Consider the following 24,705-nt stretch of genomic DNA (forward strand, 5'->3'; position numbering starts at 1 on the left):
AAACAAACTCCTCTGAGAGGGTGAAAGCAACAAACAGGCTCCGAGGAAGGGGGAGAGATAGAAAAATAGGGGTGGGGGGGGGGCGGGTAGTCGATATCTTCCAGTGCTGGAGGATGCTAATAATGTAGAGAGGAGAGGAGAGGAGAGGAGGCAGCAGCCTGACACAGCACAGCCAGGGGATCCCATGCCAATCGGAGCATGGCCTTTTAGCCGAGCGCTCTGTCAGAGATGCCAGTTTGACGGACGATGCGGGCCCCAGTGACATTTCTCCGGGGCGGTGAAGGGGGTACAAGAGGGTTAGAGATCACAGGTTGTAAAAGAGAAAGAGGGTAAAAAGTGAAAGAGGGAGTCTCCAAGCACGAAGGGTTGAGGGGGAGATGGTTATACAGTCTATAGTGTCAATTTTTGTTTCCACGGGTGTAAAGAGAGTAGCAGTGAAATTACTAGCGTAAAATTCTACTGGGGTAAAAGTCAGAGGAAGCTCATTAAAAATGTACCAAGAGAGTTACTTTTTTACAAAACATTGTTATCTCTAGACCCCATAGCGCCCGAGAGCACCCGTTCTATATTTCACTATAGCGCCCAAGAGCGCCCGTCATTTTTAAATCATTTAAAATGTACCAAAAACTGAAAATCAAGTTATCAGCTTTGTTTTATATATACTTCAAGTTGTCATCGATGAATCGGAACTGGAAAATTTAGCTGGTGACACAGACGTTTGATTTTCCCCGGGTTTAGTTGTCCTCCACCGGTAAAAATGGCTTCGCCGGCTAAGCGTCACGCTTTTAAAACCTTCTGGAAGCTGTCAGATTGTGCTGTGAGACAGAACCTGACCCGCCGTATGTAGTGGAAAGTTACGAAGACATTGTGAGTTGAAGTCTTTTGAACGAAATCGCTTGTTCTTGCTCGATAAAACAAGACACAAGATCACCTTCACTAAACAGCGGGACGTACCTGCTCTCACCACCGGGGACGGACGCTGTTTTCCGGGAGGCGGTGCGCCGAAGAGTCGGTAGGAGGACTGGCCAGGTCGCGACGACTTTTATCCATATAAGTTTGGCGACTTTTTCCATATTTGTTTGGCGACTGTTACTGTCTGACCTTATAAAAAATGCTAAAAAGGAGTTCACAAAAGAGCCACTCAGTTATAGTAGTGAGAGTAAATGTAATGTTTTTTCCTTCCTTTTGTGGTTTGGGGCAATGTGGCTGCATCCACCCCATCCCACCTGCAAGCATGTTAAGCAAACAAGAGAGAGGGATGGGAGGTGAGGAGAGGGGAAGGGAGCGCTTGTTTATTGGCATGGAGCTCATTAGCATCGTACCCATTAGCGCCTCGCCGGTTCCGCTGCCCCTCTCCGTCACTCAATCCTCCGAGACGGGCTGGCTGTCAGCTGAGAGAGGCGGCCAACATGCACCGCAAAACAAACACACCCACTGCCAGTTTTTTTTCTAGCCACCTCTTTATTTATCCATTTGCTCTCTGTTTGTGTCTGAAATCCCAAGGACAGGTAAACAGATGGGCAAGGGAAGAGCGGTGGCAAGACGCTCTATGCCAAGAGTCAAAGAAGGTTGAATTCATTTCGAACACATTTTGTTTACATAAAATCAGCCACATCCATGGATTTAAGGGGACTTTAGATGAGGACTGTTATGATTTGACAGATTGATTGGCCTATTAGGATTATAGTGTTAAATGCTTGTTTATTTCAGATTCAGAAGCCTTTCAGTCAGTCTGCTGCAGCAGAGAACAAAAAAAAATGTTTCTTTCTGACATTTCACTGTGCTTTGCTTTGGACCAGATGGATCCTGTATTTGGTGTCGGTGTGTGTGTGTGTGTGTGTGTGTGTGTGTGTGTGTGTGTGTGTGTGTTCTTGTATTTCTATACTAAAGTGGCCAAATGTCCTCACATGGATAGAAAAATTAGGAAAAATTCATTACTCTAAAGTGGGGACATTTTGTCAGTCCTCACTTCTTCAATAGGCTATTTTAGGGTTAGGGCTTAGATTTAGGATTAAAGGGATAGTTCCGGATTTTCTAACATCTATTCTTATTTTCTATCTACCTGTGATGTTGTCCATCGGTAGATTTTCACGAACATAATGCCATGGCAATCAGGATATTTTAATCATTTTGAATCACTAAATCACTAAATCTCTGCTGGGCCAATGTTCTCTATAGAAGTTTGTGTGTGCGGCAGACTGATACTTGCTGGTAGGCTAGCTGATACATGGAGTCTCCCAAATTATGAAATAACTGCTCACATCCGCCATGATAGACTGCCGTGGCATTACGTTTACTTTAGGTGCACCGTGAAGTACGCTTAAGTGCTTTTGGAGCTGAATGAAGTTTGACCCTGTTGACGTCCATTATAACTGTGACTCTGCCTGGTAAGTATCAACTTAAAGTGAAAGTGTTATCTACTGATCAAAAACATCACAGGTGAATAGAATAGATGTCAAAAATTGTGAACTATCCCTTTATGGTTAGAATTTGCATTAGGTGTTGTTAGGGTAGGGTTAAGGGTAGGCATGTAGTGGAGAGGGTTAAGGTTAGGAGTCTGGGAATGAATATAGTCAGTGAAGTACCTCACAAGTGTCGTAATACAAGTGTGTGTGTGTGTGTGTGTGTGTGTGTGTGTGAGGCAGTAGGTCTGACCTGGTGAGGTCCGGACCATTGAATCAGTGTTCTGTAACTTCCGCTGTAACACCACTGTTCCACACTGAAGCACATGGCAGCCCTGCTGAGCACCTCTCTCCTCTGCCCTCCCCTTCCCTCCTCCTCCTCTTTCCACCCCTCTACTTTCTCCTCCACACATCCTGATTTTACCAAGTTGTCGGTGGCCTCATCTCAACGTTTTTGACATGCTTGAGCCAATGACACTTTCACCCAGTCAGAGCGTTGCTGTAGTCATTACGTCATCACGAGCGCAGCGATGGCATTTTACCCAGGGAGAAGCAAAATCACCCAAGACTAATCAAATCCAAGAATGCCAAGTCGATACTTGTGTCCTTGTAGAGAACCCAAGTTTTCTAATGGAGGTCAAACTTCTCATGAACATGAGCACAGAGAACGCATCTTTAGCGTTTGAGATAAGCTGTGTGCTTGATGTCGCGCCTTCAATTAAGACATACAAGTGTTCATTTTCCCAGCTGTTTCAAACTGCTCTCTAGGCTCCTCTTGACTATAGCGCTGTCAATGAATCTTGGAGCTTCCCATTTGTTCTCATCAGCCAGATCACCATCCGATGCGTCCTCAGTTGGCAAGTAAACTTCCACAATCTCCATCCTCAACGTTCTTTTGTTCTGGAAACAGGACTTCATACATCACGCAGAACACAAGAATGAATTTTGGGAAAGCCCCTCAGTTAGCTTAGGTGCTATAGCATGTTAGCTAAGGAGTCCGTAGGGTTAGGGTTAGCCAGTTAATTTTCTTTTTTTTCCCCCTTTTTTTGACACCAGCTTGCTAGATAGTGTTTAGTCTACACACACAGCAAAGCTAGCCTACCTTTGCTGTCTTGATATTTTTTTCAATTGGATATCTCTACAATATTAACGCAGTTCATATCAGATCATTTTGGTCCTTACATTTCTGTAAGGAATTTCTCTTTATTTGGTAGCTAGCAAAATACTTATCTAACGCACTATAGCAGCTGAGCTAACTGAGTCCAGGTTATGCTGGTCACTCGCTGGGGAAAATGCCTCTGCATTCTACACTGATGCAATAACTACAGAAACACTCTGATTGGCGGAGGGTGTTGCTGGCTGTCAGTCAGTCTTCTTCTTCTCCTCCTCCTCTCTGCTGGTCAGTGTCATGCTATTGGTGGCAGAAGACTTTTTCCATCAGTCTCTATCCCCTCTCATGCTTTCTCTCTTGTCTCTCTCCTGTATGTGTATGCGTGGTATCTGGACCTCATTTTGGGTCATGGCCTACCTCAGGGTGAACCGAGCTCCGCCGTTCCCGCCCTCCCTCCTTTTCTTCCCCGCCTTCCCTCCCTCTCCCACCTATTTCTGACCTCTGAACTTTCTCTCGTTCTCTCCCTCTCTCTCCTGCTGATGGCGTGACGGGACGGGGGGCCTAACGAGTGCTTCGTCAGGTTGCCTGTTCTAATTAAGTCAGTTAGGGAAATGACGGGGCAGATGGTGGGCGGGGAGAGGTGGAGAAATGCTAATACGTCCTTTGGCCTTCCCTCTCTGGCAACCATTCCAAGGTTTGGGATTAGAAGGCAGCCAAATCACACCTTACCTGTATGTGATGTGTGTGCATGTGTGTTCATCGGTGCGCGGGAATCTGTGTGTGTGGGTGTAAGTGGGCATCGTGTCCAGTCATAAAGCATATGCATGGTGGTGTAAACAAAACCCTCTGTGTTGTGTGTGTGAGAATAGTAGTTTACAAGGACCATATGCACACATGTGCCACATAATGGAAAACACTGTCAATAGCGTTAAATCATTCAATGCAAGCAACACACACACACATATGCGGCTCTATCTTGCATGGCGGTGATGTCTTGGCGTGTGGACACAAGGGAAACACACGCACACATTCCACATTCTAGACTTGCCTTTTTAAAATGTTAAAAGCTGAGTTGTGATTTCCACTGCAGCGGAGGGATGGCTGGGGAATAAAGGTAAGAAATGGGCACTGGCTTGGAAGAGTGAGATCTGGGCTCTGGTTGGCTCCAGCCTCCTGTTTTTATCCCAAACTTTTTTTTAGGGGCCGGACAGCGTACCTTACAACAGATGGCTACAAAGAACCAGCAGAGCAATCCATATTACAAATATGCTGAATAAGGGGGGATACGTGCAGCATCAAGCCAAGCCTGAAGATAACCGTCAACCATTAAAAAAAAAGAAGCATTCGGGAGTTTTCAAGAGCTAGAAATGACTTGCAGAAGGCCAAAGAAAGGTGACTCTAAAGGGTTGGCCAGGTAGTTGGACTCCATATTTGTCATCCACCACATAAGTGGCATCTCAGAAATTCTATTAATAGCGACGGACACCAAACTGAGCAGACTGAGTTAAACTTTACACCTAAATGATTATGTAAATGATAAAATACTTAAACAGTCTAACTTTTCTTCCACACACACATTCAACACACACAGACACACTGACTCACTCCAACTTTACTCCATCATGTCTTGATTATCTGGTCCACGTTGGGATAGTAGTGTGTGCGTCCGTGTGTATGTGCGAATTGGCTGGCATTCGGCAGGAAGTCAGGCTAGCCTGTCGGGCCCCCCAGGGCCCTCGGTGTTTGAGTCTCCATTAGGCTGATGGGGTTTGGCAGCTGCAGCGGCTGGAGTTAGTGCTTTGCTTCAACCCTCCTCGTGGCTAGGCCTAATTAAACCTAGACCTCAGCCCTAATTTAAAGATAATTAGCTGCAGGGGGTTAGCTACCATCAACATAGGCTGAAATGAGTGTTGTATAATGTGTGTAGCAATGCAGGTTAAATGGCGGTTTACAGCGACAGACCGGTTCAATGAAATACACGTCATATGCAATTTAGTCGATGCTTTTACACAAAGCGCTTTACAGTACCGTGAGTACATATACGTTCTCACTCGGCAAAGCCCCAGTGGGAATTGAACCTCTAACCAAGCGAGAAAAAGTGCAATTTTCTACCTTCGGAGCTACAAGATTGTCTCTCTGCAACATGTTGGATCACTACACCACAGTGGAGTTTGTAAAGCTCTGCAAACCACTCCTGCAATATTCATTCAGAAACAATACTTTCACACTCTCTCTCTCGAATGCAAGGTTTGCAGACGAGTGGGGTGCATTAACAAGACACAACTTAGAGTATGGCGAGCCAGTCTGAACTGACAGATTTGTAGATTTTTTTAATAATTGTTGATGGAAAACGAAAAGAAAAAAACATGACCTGGCTGCTTTTTTGGAGGTGCAGGGCACTAAACTGTCCAACCCCCGCGACCGGCCCCGTGTTTTCCCATTAAGCTATACTGACAGCTTGACATTTCCCTGGGTAGAGGGCTCTGATTCAGGTATGTTTTATTCATCCTATTGACTTCACATCGCTGCCGAGCCAGACGGAGAGCGAAGGCCCGAAATGAGGCAGGCGGCTGCGAGAAGGAGAGGCAGAAGATACCCGTTGTTGTTGTGTTTACCGCTCAGACAGCCAGACACAGCTCTGAGACAGCTGGGTGACACACACAATGTACTCATCACCATCCAGACAGAGAGATGGGGAGATATTGCCAGCGCTGAGAGGTTGAAACTGCCTATTTACTGGCAAGACTGAAGGCAGGCAGGTACGGTTGCAGCCATCTAAATCCCTCAAGGAGTTTTGTATTTTGCTGCGTCATGCCTCAAGAAACTGAATAGAGACTTACAAGAGGCAGACAAAATAATGGAAACGCCACATGAAAAGGGACTTCAGCTTTGAAGTGGTTGACTAAATCACAATAACAAAGGTGAGTCATTAAAGACCCCCGCTGGTGACTTTAAATTCAGTTTGTACTGGTGACACATAACCTTAAAAGTGCACTAAATTTAACTGTGGACGTAACATTTCCCTTCACATCAGAGGTTTGCTTGACACATAAATTGTAAACGGTGTTAGATGTGCTGGATAGATGCTAGTATATGAGAGGGAATATGTCCATATCAGTATGAAAGCTAGGATTACCTGTAAATAAAAAGCAGTGGCTTCTTGTAGACAGTTTCTTATTTGAATTGATTGAAGAAATGGCATCAGGTGCAAACTTGGCAAACCCACAGAGTGTCAAGTCAAATTCAGAATGCAGTCCACTACATAGGGATGCTGAATCTAAGCGGAGCCATCTGAAATTTGCCAATGAAACACCCAAGCTCAGTGTAAATTTAATTTTCCTCTTTGGTTTTGTGCAGGTTGACACCCTTGCAAGCCAAGGGGTTTGGTCATAACAACTATTCAATAAACAGGTAATAGCCAGGACACCTTAACAGCACATGAGGAAAGTAATTTCACAGAATAACTGCTCAATAAAGGCAATAGCCACGAAAACTGCTGGACTACAGCCTACATTCTGAGATATGTCTACGCTATCATTCAGTATCAGAAAGAACATATAGTACATTTGGTATGCTGCCAAATACTCGAGGGTCATCAAAAGCAAAACACACAATGCTCACAACAATCACGCACCCGCAAGTAACAGGTGCAGCGACCTGAACAGCGTGGCACGGCGGCCTCCACCAGCACATAGAATACAGTAGAATCCTGACTAGGGAGTTTGAAATAATCAACACGGACAGCAGCAGGCTGAGTGACCTCACCTGCATCACTCTTCCGTGCCCGCTCCGCGTCCGTGACCGTGACCGTGACCGTGGCCCCTTCAAACGTCGGGCTTTGGGCTTCCGTTGGGCTGAGGTACTGCTGCTGCTTTCGTGGGCCGATTTCGGTCTCAACATAGGCCTAACTGTAAGTTTGCGGCACCTTGCTGCACTAGCTTGTAGCATTTTTTTTGTTTCTTCTCGCGTATTTTTTCCGACCCACCTTTACGTTTTTTCGCTGTCGGTTGGTCCCTTTTAACGACTGTGCCAAAACTATCCTTCATGCTGTTAGCTTGTTTTTTGATTAAGTTCCACTTTTACCCATCGTTGACCTACACCATGGCCGCTCCAACTTCGGGAGGGGGAACCACGCTATCAACCCATACCTGTCATAATATCACACTGCTGTCAATCAATGATATCCCCCGTCCCACCTATGAAGTTGGACTAGCCCACAGGTCCAGCTCATTTTAAGGCTTTAGAAGGGGTAAAATGAGCAAACACAGCGCGGGAAAAACAAGTATACCAAATAAGAATTTTCTCCCCCCAGCCCACCTGCCCAAAAGTGGACCGGCCCATTTGCGAGAACTGCCAGACGGACAGTCCGGCCTTGGACACGATAGATGGACACTTAACAGGATAGTTCCTAAATACCACAAAACTATGGCCTTAAAATGTACCACAGAATTGATTCCACATCTGTGTGACGCAGTCTCAGCAAAAACCTATGTGTATGTGGTGAGCTTCACAAAGCTCATATATATACAGCTGCCATATAAAAACCTCTTGTATCCAAGGCCAACACACAAAGACATATAAGGGATATGTGTAAGGAGCACAAAAGCTGGACCCCTGAGCAATGGGAAAAAGTAATATTGTCTGATGTATCATCTTTCACTCTTTTTCCATACAGGTGTATATTTGGAGAAAGCCAAAGGAAGCCCTCAACCCGCAGTGTCTGTTGCCAACTGTTGCTGCCATCTAGGCCTACTGGGAGTCATTAGGTCTGATGATAAGGTCTCTAGATGGTCCTATAACGGCCAAGGAAAATGAGGCCATTTTACAGGACCAGGAGCAAACTAGTGTGCAAACACTCTTCAAAAACACCAAGATGAAGTCAAACTCCTTCCATGAACTCCACTATTAGCAGACCAGAACATCATTAAACCTTTATGGGAAGTAGATTTCCACTTCCCTCATCCCTCAAAAAACTGGAGGTTTTCCTTCTTGAAAAAAGGTCCAATATCTCATTACTGTTATTTTGTCCAACCCCAACCCCTGTATCTAACATACTCTGCCACATGCTGATCTGTGACTCAATCCACCCCACTGTGTTGTGTATTTTATTTGGTTCTAACGTGAGATGTTTTGGCAGTCTCAGTCCTTGCTGAACCACTTACACAAGAAATCAAGTAAATGTGGGTATACAAGCTCAACATGACCAAATGCATATTAGGGTTAAGACCATCATCTCTGTTGGATAGTAATGAAACAAAGATGTTGCATGTCATGGGATACTTTTGGGAAAACTCAACCCAGAACTAATTGGAACCTTGGGAAAACACTTTTTCAATGCTTGAACAAGACTTGAGGTGTTGTTGATTTATTGTACTGTAATCTGAAACCATATTCAGATCTATTTTTCCCAGATCTGTCTTGTTGTAGCCCGGAGAGGGCCCCTCCCCGCGAGGACAATGCTCACGAGACAAGCGCGCCCCTCATCTCCAGGCCCGTCACGTGGGGCTGGGAGCCGGGAGCCACCGCCGGAGCCTCGTCCAGGACAAAGCGCTCGGAGCAGGCAGACACTGCGGGCCTTGTTCCCCTTCGCCTGGCTCCTCGTCAAGTGGGTGTTTGCTTACTGGGAGGACCGGGACCCCCCTGGAGGGGAGCGCAACACACAGCCTCCACTCAGTTCAACTCTGCACACACACACACACACACACACAGGCAGAAACATACGCACATGGCATGCACATACATACACATGCACCCGCAGGCACACACACAAATACTGGGCTTGGTTATGTTTCTGATCAGACGTTGCCTTGTGTGTATCAATAAATAAGTAATAGTTATAGTTTGATTTCGCTTGACACTGGTGAAGATGAGGAAGGTCAACAGATTGGTATACTGGAATGTCAAAGTGATAGGCTTTACTCCCAGTATCATCATGGTGGCTGCCACAATGAAAGGGAGGGGGGTGGGGGGGGGGGGCATTGCATCCTTCTGTTCATTCACCCATCTGTCCATCACATCACAGATCTCTCAGACACCACTGATTGGATATTGGCAAAACCTGGGGAAATTATGTACCTCACCGCTGTGTTTTCAAAATTACACTGATTGGCCAAAAGGGAAAGTACAATTATAAAGCAAGGTGACATATTACGGGTACTGCATCATTTGCGGGTGATGACACAAATGATGCTTACTGTTGCCTTGTTTATTTCCAATCAATGCAACATAATATGGACAGTATAGTCTATCATCTGTTTCATGTGTTGTCCCTGTACTGTGTGTCAGTATGTTGCTGTTGTTGTGCTCTATGGATTGAGAAAATTCTACCACCCTTAGCCTTATGAAAACCTTTCAAAACCCCCGTCATGAGCTAAAAAATGCATCGTCGTCCAGCTAAAATCAAGGCTAATTTTGTTTGGTCCTGAAAAGTTTTCACCCAGCAGCGTCAACTTGCTGCAAATCTTTGTAAGCTGCCAATATCTCTCTGCCCCAACGCCATCGAGACAAATTCCTCTACATATTGCACTCGTTATGGAAACCAAAACTCATTGCCTGTAGCTGGCATTTGATTACAGTCATGTGTTATTTAATTACAACCTCTTGTCTGCTCACCGAGACCGCCGTGGGGTGATGCAATGGAAAACTACGAACAGGTGGACCGTTTGAGGAAACGCTTACTCACACCGGCAACCCTGCCAAGGCGTGATGGTCAACGGCGTTGAGCGTTCCCTCCTTCCTTTCTTTGTCTTTTACTTTCCCTCTCCGCCTCTCCCTAGCATCTGGCTGAATCTCGCCAGTGTCCTTGCTGACGCCCTCGGGTGAACCGGGCCATGTCAAACCCGAATCCATCAATCACTCAGCGCCAGCCCAGAGGAGAGAGGGGGGCGGAAAGGCAGGGATGGAGGGAGGGGTGGAGGGGAGGAGGGAGGGGCGGTTAGGGTGAAGTATAGCCTCTAGTTCTCCCTCTCACCTTATCTTCCTCTCTCTCTCACTCTCTCTCTGTTCTCCTCTACAACCGGTACAAACTTCGGCTTGTACAGACTCTGGAGTCAGCTGTCAGGTCACCAGAGAGACGCTCTCCTGATTCTAATCAAGAGGTTTACAGAAGCAAACACATCTCTGAGGAGAGGAGAGGAGGAGGAGGAGAGGAGAAGAGAGGAGGTGGTAGGAGAGGAGAGGAGGGAAACAAAGAGAGGAAAAGAGAAAGGAAATGAGATGAGGAGAAGAGGAATGAGGCGGAGAGGGTAGGAAATGGGAAGAGGATAGATGAGGAGAGGAGAAGGGAGGAGAAGAGGGGAGATGCAGAAAGAAGAGATGAGGAGGGAAAAGGAGGACGAGCAGGAGGAGACGAGATAAGCCGCAAGAAGTGAAAAGAAAGAGGAGAGGAGAGGCTACGGGTGAGGCTGTCAGCAGGTGTGTGTGTGTGTGTGTGTGTGTGTGTGTGTGTGTGTCCTGTGCAGAATGAAGTGTCCCTGTCAGAGCTCCAGCTCCCCCTCTGGGCCGCCACTGATTAATCATCCGTCCAGCTCCTGTGATAGCGGCCACTTTGCCCAAGACTCCTGAGACGCTCACCCATGTCCCATCGCCGCCAAAAGACACCTCCCCTCCCATGTACCTGGCTCTCCGCTTGCCTGCCTGCCTGCCCTTCTCCAGCTAAAATTAGGAGAATTTTTCCCTCCATTTCAACCCCCCCACCCCCCTCCCTTTTTTTTTTTTGTCGGTCTCACTCTGGCTGCTACAAATAATCTTACATCAGCACCCCTTTCACCTTGCCATGGGGGGATAATGTCTCTCTGTGGGAGAGAGGCTTTGGAACAAAGGGAGGGGGCTGCGAAAACAGCATGAAACACAGTGTGCCCCCCCCCCCCCCCTCCCACCGCCCCTGTCTGTTTACATGTGCGCCGATTGTGTACGTGTATGTCTGTGTGTGTGTGTGTGTGTGTGTGTGGCCGGCTGAGATAAAGCACCCCTGTCTCAGGTAAACGGCCAAGCGCAGCGGGGAGAGGGAAATGGCAGGGTTGACTTTGGACCTGGCTCGCCCTTTGTCGGCTCCTCTCGCGCCCGGTATCCACCCAACACCCACCCATCCAGTCACACACACACACACACACACCCCTTGACCACCACACACCACACACACTCCTTACAGTGCATGTACTGTAACTACAATTACGGAGCGATATACAGTATGTCCCTCAGTGGTTTACTCTAAAGAATGCTTGACATTGTCCGCTATTGACCTTAAGGATTAGCTTGAACATTGAAACTGAGGATGGCTGCACATGTAAAGCCCTGATCTCTACTGTACTGTACTGTATATGTGAAGTGGGGACAGGGCAACGCACAGTTTATGATTCTAAAATGTCATATTCAGTGTTTATTTCCACGCAAAACAAAACAAATTCCATTCCAATCAACTCTCGCCAAAGCAAGAACGTTCTACTCCAGTGATTCCAGGTAATCATGATCGTTATTTATGCATTTTTGCTGGATTTTTGCTTCGCTGTGATGATCTTCGATGCAAATGAATCACAAAACAACCTGACCTTCAATCGCCGTTGCATCTCTAACCCCCGCCCCCCCCCCCCCCCCCCCCCAAAAGACGACTTGCTCACTGCTTTTCCACACAGTGAACAAAGACTGTCATACTCAGCATTGCCCCTTCCCTTCTCCCCCCCCCCCTCCCTTCCCCCGGCAAAGCTGCAGAACTATAGCATCCACCCGGGCAGCTATATAGCCAGCCCGCAAAACCAGCCAAGGTCAATTGCCTTTCCCTCTCCTCTCATCCTGTGCTTTATGTAGCTTCACACCCGGGGAAAGAGTGCTGCGCTATTTCTGCTCTGCTGCAAGGTGACTGCTGCTTTACACTGGCGGAGGCGACAGGCGCTCTAGTGCAGGCTGGGAACCAGGGGTGGGGAGAGTATGTCCTCTCAATCAGAGGGACTGTTACTTTGCTGAAATATTACTTTCATTTAAGCAAAATTGCTGGTGTCAAAAACGTGTCTAAAATGTATTAAAAAAAATTTGAAAACCCACATGTGAATTAAAAGCACATGTGCTTTTTGGACACATGTTGGGGGAGATATATTAGTTTTCATATGTGAAAATGTTTTTCTCAAGTTGTGTTCTGTCATCACGTGACAGTTTTTACTTCAGATGTGAAAATTTCACTTCATAGGTCAAGGGTTTTTTCCACGTTAACATTTTTTGTCACTTAATTTCACATGTAAAGGCATAATTCACAGGCGAAAATGTCATTTTCACATGGGAAATGGGAAAATCCACATGTTCACATATGAAAACCAACAAAAAGCACATGTGCTTTGAATTCACATGTGGGTTTTCACATGACTTTTTTGTACGGGTTCTTCATTAGAGTTTCTGTAGAAGCTCTGCTTTAATTAGCTAGCTTACTCGTCTCTATTTGTGAAAATGTGGCTTTATTGATTTTGCCAATTACAGGCCACCGTAATTGAAGGGGATGGGGAAAATGACAGTCAATGTTGTTGCAATTCCTACTGACGATATCGGTCAATAGAAGTCATAGATTACTTAATGCCACTTCAACTAAGCTGCTATCATGGATCAGTTAGTTAAGGTTACATCCACATGCTTGTGCTTGATTGATGAAGATGCATTTTTTTAATTGGCCAGTTTCTATTTCAGTGCTTACGGAGACAAATTGTGTTCTCTGTAATGGATGCAATTTAAGATAAGCTGAAGTGTTATATTTCAGTCAAAACATATGCACAAAAAGCTACTCAGTTACAGAAATGAGAGCAGTAATGTTACTTCCATGCTTGCTGGGAACCAACGCTGGCACAGGGAGACGCGGGGTTCGTGGCAGATGTATCACCGGGTGACAGTTAGCGGATCAATATTGAATGTTATTTTTACTCCTTCCTTTCTTGCTCATTTTCATTGGCTCAGCCTCTCTGGCTCCGTCTATTACCTCTTTTTTTATCACAGCGCTTCGTTTCTGCTCCGCTACATCCCTAATGAAAAATCACTATAATATTTGCCTAATATTCCAATAGGGACTTATTACGTGTTTGTGCTACTCAGTAGTGAGTTCATAGTGACCTTATTGTCCTTTATGGTATTTTGTTCTCCTATGGTATCACTGTAATGATCCAAAAATATTCCTATAGGGACTTATGTGTGTTTGTGGTACTTGAGAGTGACTTCATAGTGACTTTATGTTATTTTCTATCTCCAATGGCATTACTATAAGATTTCCTGTGGCTGCTGCATGTTTATGTCTTTTAATGTTTTACTGTGATGTTTGTATAGCATCCTTCTAAAATCTATTATAGGATTACAGTAGGTTTTTTTCTGTAAGGGATGGCACCTTTTGTCCAGCCATTTGTCATCCCTCTATAGATACACTGTTTCCCAGTAAAATCTGAATCTCTCTCTCTCTATTACAGTCCCTCGCTCCCAGATGTCTCCTTACAGCTGCCACGACTGACTGCAAACTCATTTATTACAGGTCACAAACGCCAAGTGCTTCATTTAAAAGGACGCCCCCCACCCCACCCCCCACCCCCCTCCCTCTCTCACTCCCCAACCCTCTCTCCCTCCTCCAACACCGATGAAAAATCTACCTGCAAGAATAGCAAAGCAGAACACCCCCCACTCCATCAGCAACTATAGGCCAGTGGTGCCCAAAGTGAGGTCCGGGGGCCCCGCTTGAGGTCCTTGAGGGGGTGGGGTGGGGTGGTCCAGAAAAGATCATAGGCTTCCCTTTCTTCACTGTTCTCCCTACCTGCAGTATAGACAGTTACGCCAGTCTGAATTAAATATCCGACAATATTTTTCTTTTCTTTCTGAGACAAAACAAGAAAAAAAACGCTGGGAATCCCTGCTATAGGCGTACCGAAGGGTGCGAAGTAAAAAGCGAAATCCTTACTTTTGTTTGTCTCGACGCATTAACGCACAGCTTTACACCTTAACCCACCGTATCGCGTCCCGAGCGTGTTTTGTATTTATTCAGGCGCGCAAATCGCCAAATCGAGATTACGCGCGAAGCATGTGTTCCGGCGGCCGTCTCCAATATCACTCAAAGCCTGTCTGTAATTACATTGTAAATGCAGATTAGCTATGAATATTTTAAAGGGGGATTACTAAAAGAGGAAAGAGAGAGAGAGAGGGAGAGGGAGGGAGGGATGGAGCAGAGAGAAATCAGCCCTTCACACACCCACATGCAAAAACCCATGAAAAGCTCGTTTGAAGGTGGAGCCGCGCTTTCATGGCCAAGTTGTCAGCCTATTATCATCCTTTTATATGTTCGCCACCATTACCAACTGCGAGCGGGAATAGAGAAATAATACAAAAAAAAACACAAAAAAAAGCGAGAATAAAACAAATCACTCCGCCTTGTCAGGCCGTCGCTTCAGAGGGAAATAATGGAGGAGAAAAAAAAAAAGAAAACAAGGCAGACAAACTCTTATCGTCAGACTTTCATTCTAAAATGTGGCGGTAATGAGTGTGTCTTAACAAAGATTAGCCGTAATTTCCATTGTCATTTTAATTCTCTGGCATTATGTGGGGGCTTACAAAGCCAGAGATGAAGGCAGAGGGTGGGAGGAGGAAGAAGAACAAGTACACACTGCTGCAGTCAGAGAGAGAGAGAGAGAGGGAGAGAGAAAGAGAGGGAGAGACTCTGGAGCTCAGTTAGGCTGTCAATCACCCTCCACCCCTCCAACCATAGACCCATACACACACACACACAATATCTCCCAGCCCCCTTGTCAGTTTTAAACCCTCAAAACGGGCTTGTCAAAAGGCCCGCTGCCTTGACAGTCTCCTCCAGCCTTTTCGGAGTGCGGAGGAGGACGAGGAGGACAGACGGCCCGTACTGCGAGGAGGAGCGGCGGCAGACAACAAAGGGGATCCGGCGAACTGACAGACATACATGATGCGTTTAGACTCCTGACATCTGTATTGTTTGCCGAGCGCCGGAGTGAGGCTTTCAAGCACCCAGGTCGCGCACGTCCGCCTTGTACTTCAGAATGATGGCCTGGGGTGAAGACAGTGTGAGTGAGTGTGTGTGTGTGTGTGTGTGTGTGTGTGTTGGCCCTTGCCTGCACTGACAGACTAAATGCATTTTAAAGGGATACTGTACAACTATCACAGCAAAACTATAAGTCCCTATAGGAATATTATAGTGATACCATTGAAGATATATATAAAAAAAAACATAATGTACAATGACGCCACTTTAACTCACTATTGAGCTCCACAAACACACCATATGCCCCTAAAGCATGGGTCTCAAACTCGCGGCCCGCGGGCCAATTGCGGCCCGCGAGACGATATTTTGTGGCCCCCACCTTAATATGAAAGTTTAATGTTAGTGCGGCCCGCGAGTTTTATATGGATGGCACTTTACAGTATTGTGTGCGGAGCTGAACGAACCTACCAATCACGGTGGGATATATGGCTCTCGGGGGTGGGACATCGACCGGGCTTGATGCAAGCAGAGAAACATTTCTCAATGAGTGAAAGTTACAGCAGCGTTGCCATGGAGAGTTTTCTTCCGTGCCTGGCTGGCTGCCTCGTTTCTATTGGGCACACGCGGACATTCGTCCCAGCGCGCTGCGTTCACAACACTTCCAAAAAAAAGTTTTTTAAGTTGCTGCCCAGCGGGACATTATACGTATATATGTCTCTCTCTGACAAAATAAATCAAAGTGATGCGTACGCGGCGGGATAAAAGAAAAGTAAGGAACTCAATGTAGCCTAATGTAGTCTGCAGTCACATAGCGACACCTGTCCGTCAGCGATAACAGTCCCCGGTAAACCGGACCAATTATAGGGTCGCACCGTTATTTGTGGGTCATTATTTTTTATTTGCATCGCGCTATTTGCATTGCCTCACACGATGAACACTACATATATTTCTATATGATGTCATTTGTTTTTTTTGTTTCTATGACTACTGCCAGGTCTCTAGCAGCAAGGAGTAGGCAAGAGAAGCCATGTTCAGAAGAACAGTTCATGTTCTTCAATGTTCCATTCATGTTCAGGACAATTCATATTCAGAAGAACCCATTGAGGTTAAAGAACTGTTAATAAAGACGTTTAAATCTTATTTTGTGTTAAAAAATAAAAATAAAGACATTTGAGAAGATTGGAATTTTTTTAACAAAGCTTTTCTTGTGGAATACCTGATGCGGCCCAGCCTCACCCAGACTCTGCCTCCAGCGGCCCCCAGGTAAATTGAGTTTGAGACCCCTGCCCTAAAGTAATATTATAGGAATATTATACTGATGCCACAGGAGATAAAAAAAATAACATAAAGCATGATAAAGCCATATTTACCAATACACAGGATTTGATGTGGCAGTCTTTGTGCCATAAGCCAAGGTGAGCATTCATATAGAAACACAATTCACTATAAGTCCCTATAGTAATATTATAGGAATATTTAGTGATACCATAAGATAAAAAAAATACCATAAATGTCACTATAAACTCACTATTGAGTACCACCTACATACTAAAAGCAATATTGTAGGAATATTATAGTGATGCTTTGTTAGGGAGGGTAAAGACAGTGTGTGTGTGTATGTGTGTGTGTGTGTGTGTGTATGTATGTGTGTGCAAGAGAGAGAGAGAGAGAGAGAGAGAAAGAAAGAAGGATCGCCTGACTGATTGACAGTACTCTGCACTGTGCATGACATTGCATCATTTGGCCTCTTTTCATACTGTGGAGTGTTGTTTGTGTCTCTATCCCATTACAACACGCTCAAAGAGGCAGGATGGGAGAGGAAGCCCGGAGGATTTTCGTTTTTTTTTCTTCTTTTCCACGCTGCAAGCTCCTCTCTCTGCGGCCCTTAACACACATTCGCCAACCTAATTAAAACATGGCGGATTGATTTCACCACCACCCAAGCTCAATCCCCAATCTGTCTTCGGCAAACAGTGGCTGTGGTATATTCCCCCCTCCAAAAAGATTTCAGACAGCATTGCTTGCGTGTGTGTGTGTGTGTGTGCATATGTGAGTTTGTGCTGCACTGCCTTGTTAACGAAGGATCTGGGTCGCTGTGTATTCAAGGCCCTTCCTTGCACAGTGGCTATCAGTAGTTCTGTGTATGGATCTCTCTCTCACACACACACACGCACACACACACACACACACCGCAACATCAAGCTTACTCAATTTAGCGAAAGCAACGGAGACAAACCACACAGAGAGAGAGACAAACAGCATTCCATTTCCACAAACCATATCAAATCCGCAGCCACCTAATTGTTTCATAAACCCGACTTTGCCACATCATTTGCATTCCACATACACACAAGTGAGGAACGGCTGTCCAAATTAAGCCCGCGCGGACATGGGTGCCGCTCCAAATCCAATCATGACTCCCTACGCAAAAAAGGACATTTTAATAGTCTGGGTGACAATGACACATGGCAAAACACATGCGCATGTACGGCCGCATATATGACTGCGGGTGATAAATGTCGGTGCGGTGCTTGTAAAGGTCGCATAGGATTATCATCCAGTCATTTCTGCAGACTGTGGACCATCTCAGTTATGAGCCCATCCACAAATCAGAACTGGAAAACACTGACTCCAGCTGTATCTTTGGAAAAAATAATGCCTTCATAACATCACTATGAAAAAAGACCTATGGTGGTATAATCTTGAAATACATTTTAAAAGGCTGTGATACAAATACAGAAGCAAAGCTACAAGTCCCTATAGGGATATTATAGTGATTTTTCATCAGGGACGCGTGGGATGCATTGTGGGCACCGCTTATTATTGATGCCAGTTGTTCATTTGCTGAGAAGTTGAGTTGACTGCAAGTCGACTCACAGTTAAGGGTTTCCACCGCTCTCGATATAAAACCGCAGTCCAGATTATACAGGAACAAGGCCTGTTATTCTTTACTTGGCGGAGGGGTGAAATCCCCAGAGAGGAAAAACAATAAAAAGGGTTAGAAATGCTTCCTATTTCTGCAGCACAGAAGTCCCTCTGCAGCGCTGTGGCGGCTGTTGCTCACTGCGCTCTTTGCCTATGAGGGTCGGTTGGGTAAGGCAAGGTGCAGGCACTCGAGATACCAAATCTTTTAGCTTTTATTATTATCATGGAGAGGACAGATCAAACAAAAATCTATTTGGAGAGAGGCCATATCTAGAAAAATCCTATCATTGGAGCATTCAGAACCAATGTTCCCTCTAAGCTGATAGTTTGGTGACCTACGTCTTATAATTTATCACATTGACGAGGGATGGGACAATACCCGATATGGGATTCATGATTCACTGCAACCACGATACGATGTAATAAATAAAAGTTCAGTGACAACAAAGTCTGACTGTGCAGAATTCTGTTTATTTCTGAGCCACAGATCTTTCTAGCGATGGCATCGGCTTGCTAGAATGTAAACAACAATTTCAAAATGTCATTACAAAGTGTAAATAATATAATTTGGATGTAGAGCTTGTGAAACTGTGATGGTCAAGCTGTCTCATTTGTGATTACTACAGCAGAATAACATGGAGCTAATGTCACAATTCATTTTTCTGCCCCACAATACGTATCGTCACATTTTTGTATCGCGATATATTGAATTGCGATATATCGTCCCATCCCTAACATTGACCATATAATAATATCTTGTCAGTCATCAGTCATTGCTCCACTGTCACCAGAATTTTGGCCTTTATAAAAGCAAGACTGGAGGTTTTGGCGGCAAATGGGGATGCGCTCTTCATCTCCTCACCCAGAAGACAGAGGAAAACAGAGTCTGGAGAGAGTTTCACACTCCTTTTACCAACCAGTGGAAGGGGATCGCAAACAGAATCAAAGGCCGCTATTCTTCCAATAAAACGGCAGAGACAGGAGGGGGGGGGGGGGGGGTCAAAGCTCCTTTAACAGGCGGAGATATGACTGTAAGAGGGCTTTGTGCAGAAGTGGAGCTGTGTGGGCCGGTAAATGTGACACCATTCTTTTCTTTCTGCCTCGGATTTAACACAAAAAAAAAAATGGAAGAATGGTGTACAAGAAGTGCTGTTCTTCAGTGTGGCGAGAGTGCAAAAATAATAATCCCTCATCGCTCTCGCCCTCTCTCTCGGCTGTAGCTGAGCCTCTCGCTGCTTCACTCAGCCCCTTGTAAACATTTGGATGTACTATGAACTCACACATCCAGCTGCACACTGGCACTGTACTGGCAACTTCACTCCTGTAGAAGCAGCGGGTAGAGGAGGTAAAAGTGAAAAAGCCACCTAAACTCACCTTTACCCGCCTTTTTATATTCAGAATAGAGTTTATTCACCTTTCTAGGCTGGCAGAAGACCTAAATTCATAGTAAGTAGTGTCAAACTAATGTAAGCTATATGAAGATAGAGACTTTTAATGAGAAGAAAAGGCATAAATGAATGCTTTTCTCTTAAAAATTAACAGTTGTTTTTTTTGGTGGTTCTTTACCGACTGCTGTTCATAGTTTACTCACATTTTTATTTACCGCAGCATCACTTGGTGAAAGAGGACCTTAACACACACACACATATACAGTTGCACAGACGACTTGACTTTACTCCTGCGCACAAAACACATGAATATTCAAAAGCACCGATAGAGTTTTTGAGTTTTAGTCTCAAACTCGGCAGCGGTGGGCATTTCCCAACTCCGTCCTCCAGCCTTCCAGTCTAGCTGCAGTCAAACACAGCACACAGTGCAGTGGAGGGAGACTGTGGCACAGGTCAGCGCTCTGCAGACAGGTAGCTCAGTCATGTGGAAAACCTCCTAACTCCAACTTGGGTGATGGACATGCATGGCGGTCAAGCTAAAAACAAGGCTGCTTTTTTCTTAGTTCCTGAAAAGTGTGGAACAGTGTGGAGATACAAGGTTTCCCCCGCCGACAGCGGTGATATATATATTTTGCCATTTTATTGTGGAGCCTCGAGGCATGGATGACACATCAAGGGAGATGCACCCTTGTACTGTGGAGCGTTTTATACGGAGACAATTGTAGAAATGTGTGTGTGTGTGTGTGTGTGTGTGTCTGTTTCCAGCTTTGGCATATGTGTGAGACAGTTGAGTCACAATTCTTTTTTAGTGTGTTTGTGTGTGTGGGTTTTCTTATATGTGCATGTGGCCAGGGTGAGACATGATACATAACATGAAAAACGCACACACACACACACACACACACACACACACACACAGGTGCATGCTCACTTCGCACATGCTTATGCACATACATATGCATTCACACACACACACACACACACACACACACACACACACACACACACACATGCGCGCACGTACGGTTTCCGTCTCTGCCTTTTCTGTCTCCTTCTCACAGACGGGACTTAATCCGCGTTTAAGCCGATTAACACACTGATATTTGTATTATCTGCTCTTCCTCTGCCGTCTCTCTCTCTCTCTCTCTCGCTCTCTCTCTCTCTCGCCCGCCGTGAACTTCCAAATGCCACAATATTCTGATTTGAATTCACATCTCACAGCGTGGAGCTCTATAGCCTACAAGGGGAGGAGATGCTATCAGTCTCTCTCTGTGAAAGTGAGTTGCCTCTGTCTGTGTCTGGACTCTCCATTTCGGAGAGATGCATCAAGACAGGCTGCTGAAACTCATGTGCGTGCTGTAGTGGGAACGAGAATCATAGTTGAGATCATTTTTATAGTTATTCTGATATCATTTTTAAAAAGTTTCCTCTTTGGCTATTTCCATTTTACACATGCTTGCCCATTCCTAGAGCTGCAAAAAATATTCCCCTCAACAAGTCTAGTCTATTGAGTCTATAAATATGTTTTTTTATTGAAAAATCTCACGTTTCCAATGCAACTCGTTTCAATAATTTCCTTGGATCACGTGCAATTTTCTTAGTACTATCTGCCTTATTCTGACACAAAATTCCTTTAACAAGTGAAACTGCATTGGAAACAAGTGGAATCTCACCCTATTATATTTCATGTGTTTTAAGACTGAATTTAATACTAGCCTAAATGAGCTGTTAAAATGGACATTTTCGCAGTGCATGGAGATTTTCTGTGCGTAAAGTTGTCGAAAGCGCACATCCCGGTCTCTGTCTCTCTCCTCTCCACCGTGTCTTTGTTTAACCCTCTAATTCAATCACCGTTTTGCCCCCCTTGAGGCACTATACTGGACGTTCCGGCTCTTATTAAACCAGCCGATGGGTATTGGTGGCGGGCGAGTGCGCTACACAGTGTGCATCTCGTGGTTAAAATAAAGGATCAAATTTAAAAAGCATATGTGTCCAGTTTAACACCCCAATTCGTCTCATATTCAGCCGTTCAATCTTTTTTTTTTTTTCTTGTGAGAGATTCTGCTAAATTGGCTTGAGATAATTCCACTTGTTTCCAATGCAGTTTCATTTATTTCAGGGATTAAAAACAAGGCATACGAAGGCAGATCACTCCACTAGTATCGAGAAAATGACAACTGATCCAAAAAAATTCTTGAAACAAGTTGATTTGGAATGGAATACTGTATTTCCTGCACTTGTTTCAAGAAACATTTTAAGATTCAATACTCTACCAGAGTAGATGGGGGTATTTTTGCAGTGTATGCATTATTTTACGGGTTTTATAGGCTACTGCCCCGATCGAACAACCACATGAAGGAAAGCATTGGTGCTCAGAAGCCTTGGTTATAGAGGAGGACACTGTGCGCAAGGGCCGTCACCTAACAGCGGAGAAACATGACGCACTGAGTGGCTGAAACGAGCGATATTTGTTAAGTGTGTCAATCTGTGGGCAAATCTTTGGCTGAAAACAGGAGAATTCACTCCGGTGTAGCCTCATCTCATAGGTGTTTATGCATGATGATGATGATGATGATGATGATGATGGTTTCTGCCCTTGTCCATTTGGAGAACATTTGTCATTTGCAACCCGCAGCCACCTGCCTACCTCTCTTTCTCTGTCTGTCGGCTCTCTCTCTCTCTCTCTCTCTCTCTCTCTCTCTCTCTCTCTCTCTCTCTCACACACACACACACACACACACACACACACCTCTCTCTCGCACCTATAGGTGTCCCCGTGCGTAAAGAGCGCCACTGCATTAGACCAACGGTACTGCCGCTATGACAATGTGGGGATCTTATGCGCTATACCTCTGGTTCTCAAACTGCGGTCGGGGGACGCACAGGAGGTCCATGAGGAGGTTCCAGAAGGCTCCACAGCAAAATGAGGAATAGTTTAATTTCACTGTATTTTAATTGACTTTATCCAGATTAGAGAATGTATACGATTGACTGTTCTTAGGTTTCACTCCTCTATTATCTCTCCATTTACAGCTGTAGACCGTTAAACAATTCAATACTAAATAAACAACAGCAAAAATCTTCACATATGGAACTAAATCTTATTATAAAGGGGTTCCTGGAATGAAAACGTTGGAGAAGCCCAGGTCTATCGTATGCAAGCGTACTGTCCCACTAACAAAGCGATACAAAGCGCAATGTTTAATCAATCAATAAATAACTACAGTCTGCATATTATCATCACAACGACCATCATTATTTTCGTTATAAATAAGTCTGAAAGGGACAAAAACGCCAAGAAGGAACTTTTGAAACGGCCAGACTGTCATGGATATCCATCCGTATGAGGGAAGACAGGAGCAAAGTAAATAGCAGGGCCGTCTCTCCTTGTCCACTGTCTCTCTCTCTCTCTCTCCCTCTCTCTCTCTCTCTCTCCGCGTCTAAAGGACACGTGTGATGGACATTCAATGCCCTCTATTCTCTCCAAATTCAACAGTGCCGCTCTGTGCATGAAGAAAACAGGGCAACTCACTCGCTTGGATTCAGCCAGCTCGTCGCAAAATAAATTCTAGATTAGATATATTGATACAACCACCAATATGTTATTACCTTCCCCTCTAACTGTGATTTATTATCAGAGTGCTATAGAGCTATACATCGCACCTTATTTTCTTCAGAGAATGTTAAGGCTGTTATTGCTTTTGAAGATCCTCCGACACTGAGATTCATGGATTATTGCAGGAAAAAAAGGCAGCAGAAGGTGCGGACTGGATGTGTCCAGGTCCAGTATAGCCTTGTTACGAATGATTCAATAAAATAAAAATGAAATGGAAAAGCGTGCAAGATGGATAGTTGTGCCACTGCGCTCCGTGCGCACAGACCAGGTCCGTGGATACGCAAAATTGCGCACCGCCCGGACAGACGTTCTACTCGGATGCCGTTCACTCACCTGCTTGTGAAGAGCTCGACCCAAACAAGACGCAAGTCAGGAGAAAGCCGAAGCAGCACAGGACAGTCGTTCGCTTCATTTTTCTTGTGCTTGGCAAGTAACTCCTTTTAAATTCACATGTCCAGCGGCGGATCCCTCCTTGAAATAGCCGTAAAAGATGAAACGTCTGCTCTTAAAGCTTCTTCAGCCTCTCAGTTTGGGACTTTTGCTGTTTTTTTTTTTTTGGGTTAAGTTTACAATTAGTCCGACTGTCCCCCGCCTCGCCCCTCAGCGCCTTCTGGCCTAATTTGTGACTGAAGTTGAAGCAGAGATAGTCGGATATTAGTTTCCAAAGCGCGCAGTATAAAGCTTGTCTTAATAGTATAAAGCAGTGCTCATGCCATTACTCCCCGACTTGGATACAGTATGCAGCTGGAGACTCGCATTCCTCAGACACACCCCCTCCCACCGGGCTCCACCCACAGGGCTCTGATTGGCCCAGGTGCCCGACGATCACCCCGAGCCCCGCCCTTCATAACTCTATAAGCGTCGCCATTGGTTGACACAAGTTGCCAAAATCCCCCTGAATTTGTTTCGTCGGCTCCGTTGCACCTGTCACACTCAACACAATAGAGATAAATGCTGCTAAAAAGATTTATACTAAGTACGTTATAATGAATAAAATAGAGATGAATATACCATAAAACAGCTTTTTTTTTTATTTTACTGCCCCCTCCATTTGGTAAGATGTAGTCTCAGGAACTCATAAGGGAAGATTTCAGTTGTTGATTTAGTATTGAATTGTAGAAGTGTCTACACTGTACATGGGGAGATAATAGTGGCGAGAGTGAAACCTTGGATTAGAATAGTCATTCTGATGCATTCTCCAATTTCTAGTTAATTAAATTATAGTGAAATTATTATTATTTTTTGTGGTGAACCCCTGGAACCCCCTCATAGACCCCTGGAACCCTTTCAGTGACCTCTGGAACCCC

The 24,705-nt window shown here is 45.0% G+C and overlaps 1 protein-coding gene across 2 annotated transcripts in view; it reads right to left on the reverse strand.

The window, feature by feature from the left end:
* Window positions 1–24,049, reverse strand: part of erbb4b (erb-b2 receptor tyrosine kinase 4b) — a 336,220-nt gene extending 312,171 nt beyond the window's left edge. For both annotated transcript variants that reach the window (XM_078286220.1, XM_071923131.2), the window contains exon 1: window positions 23,732–24,049. In XM_078286220.1, the coding sequence (XP_078142346.1) occupies window positions 23,732–23,810 (79 nt within the window). In that variant the 5' untranslated portion in view covers window positions 23,811–24,049. The remainder of the gene's footprint in view (window positions 1–23,731) is intronic.
* Window positions 24,050–24,705: the final 656 nt, after the last annotated feature.

This window comes from Centroberyx gerrardi, chromosome 10 (genome assembly GCF_048128805.1).
Source record: "Centroberyx gerrardi isolate f3 chromosome 10, fCenGer3.hap1.cur.20231027, whole genome shotgun sequence".
Classification (NCBI taxonomy): Eukaryota; Metazoa; Chordata; class Actinopteri; order Beryciformes; family Berycidae; genus Centroberyx; species Centroberyx gerrardi.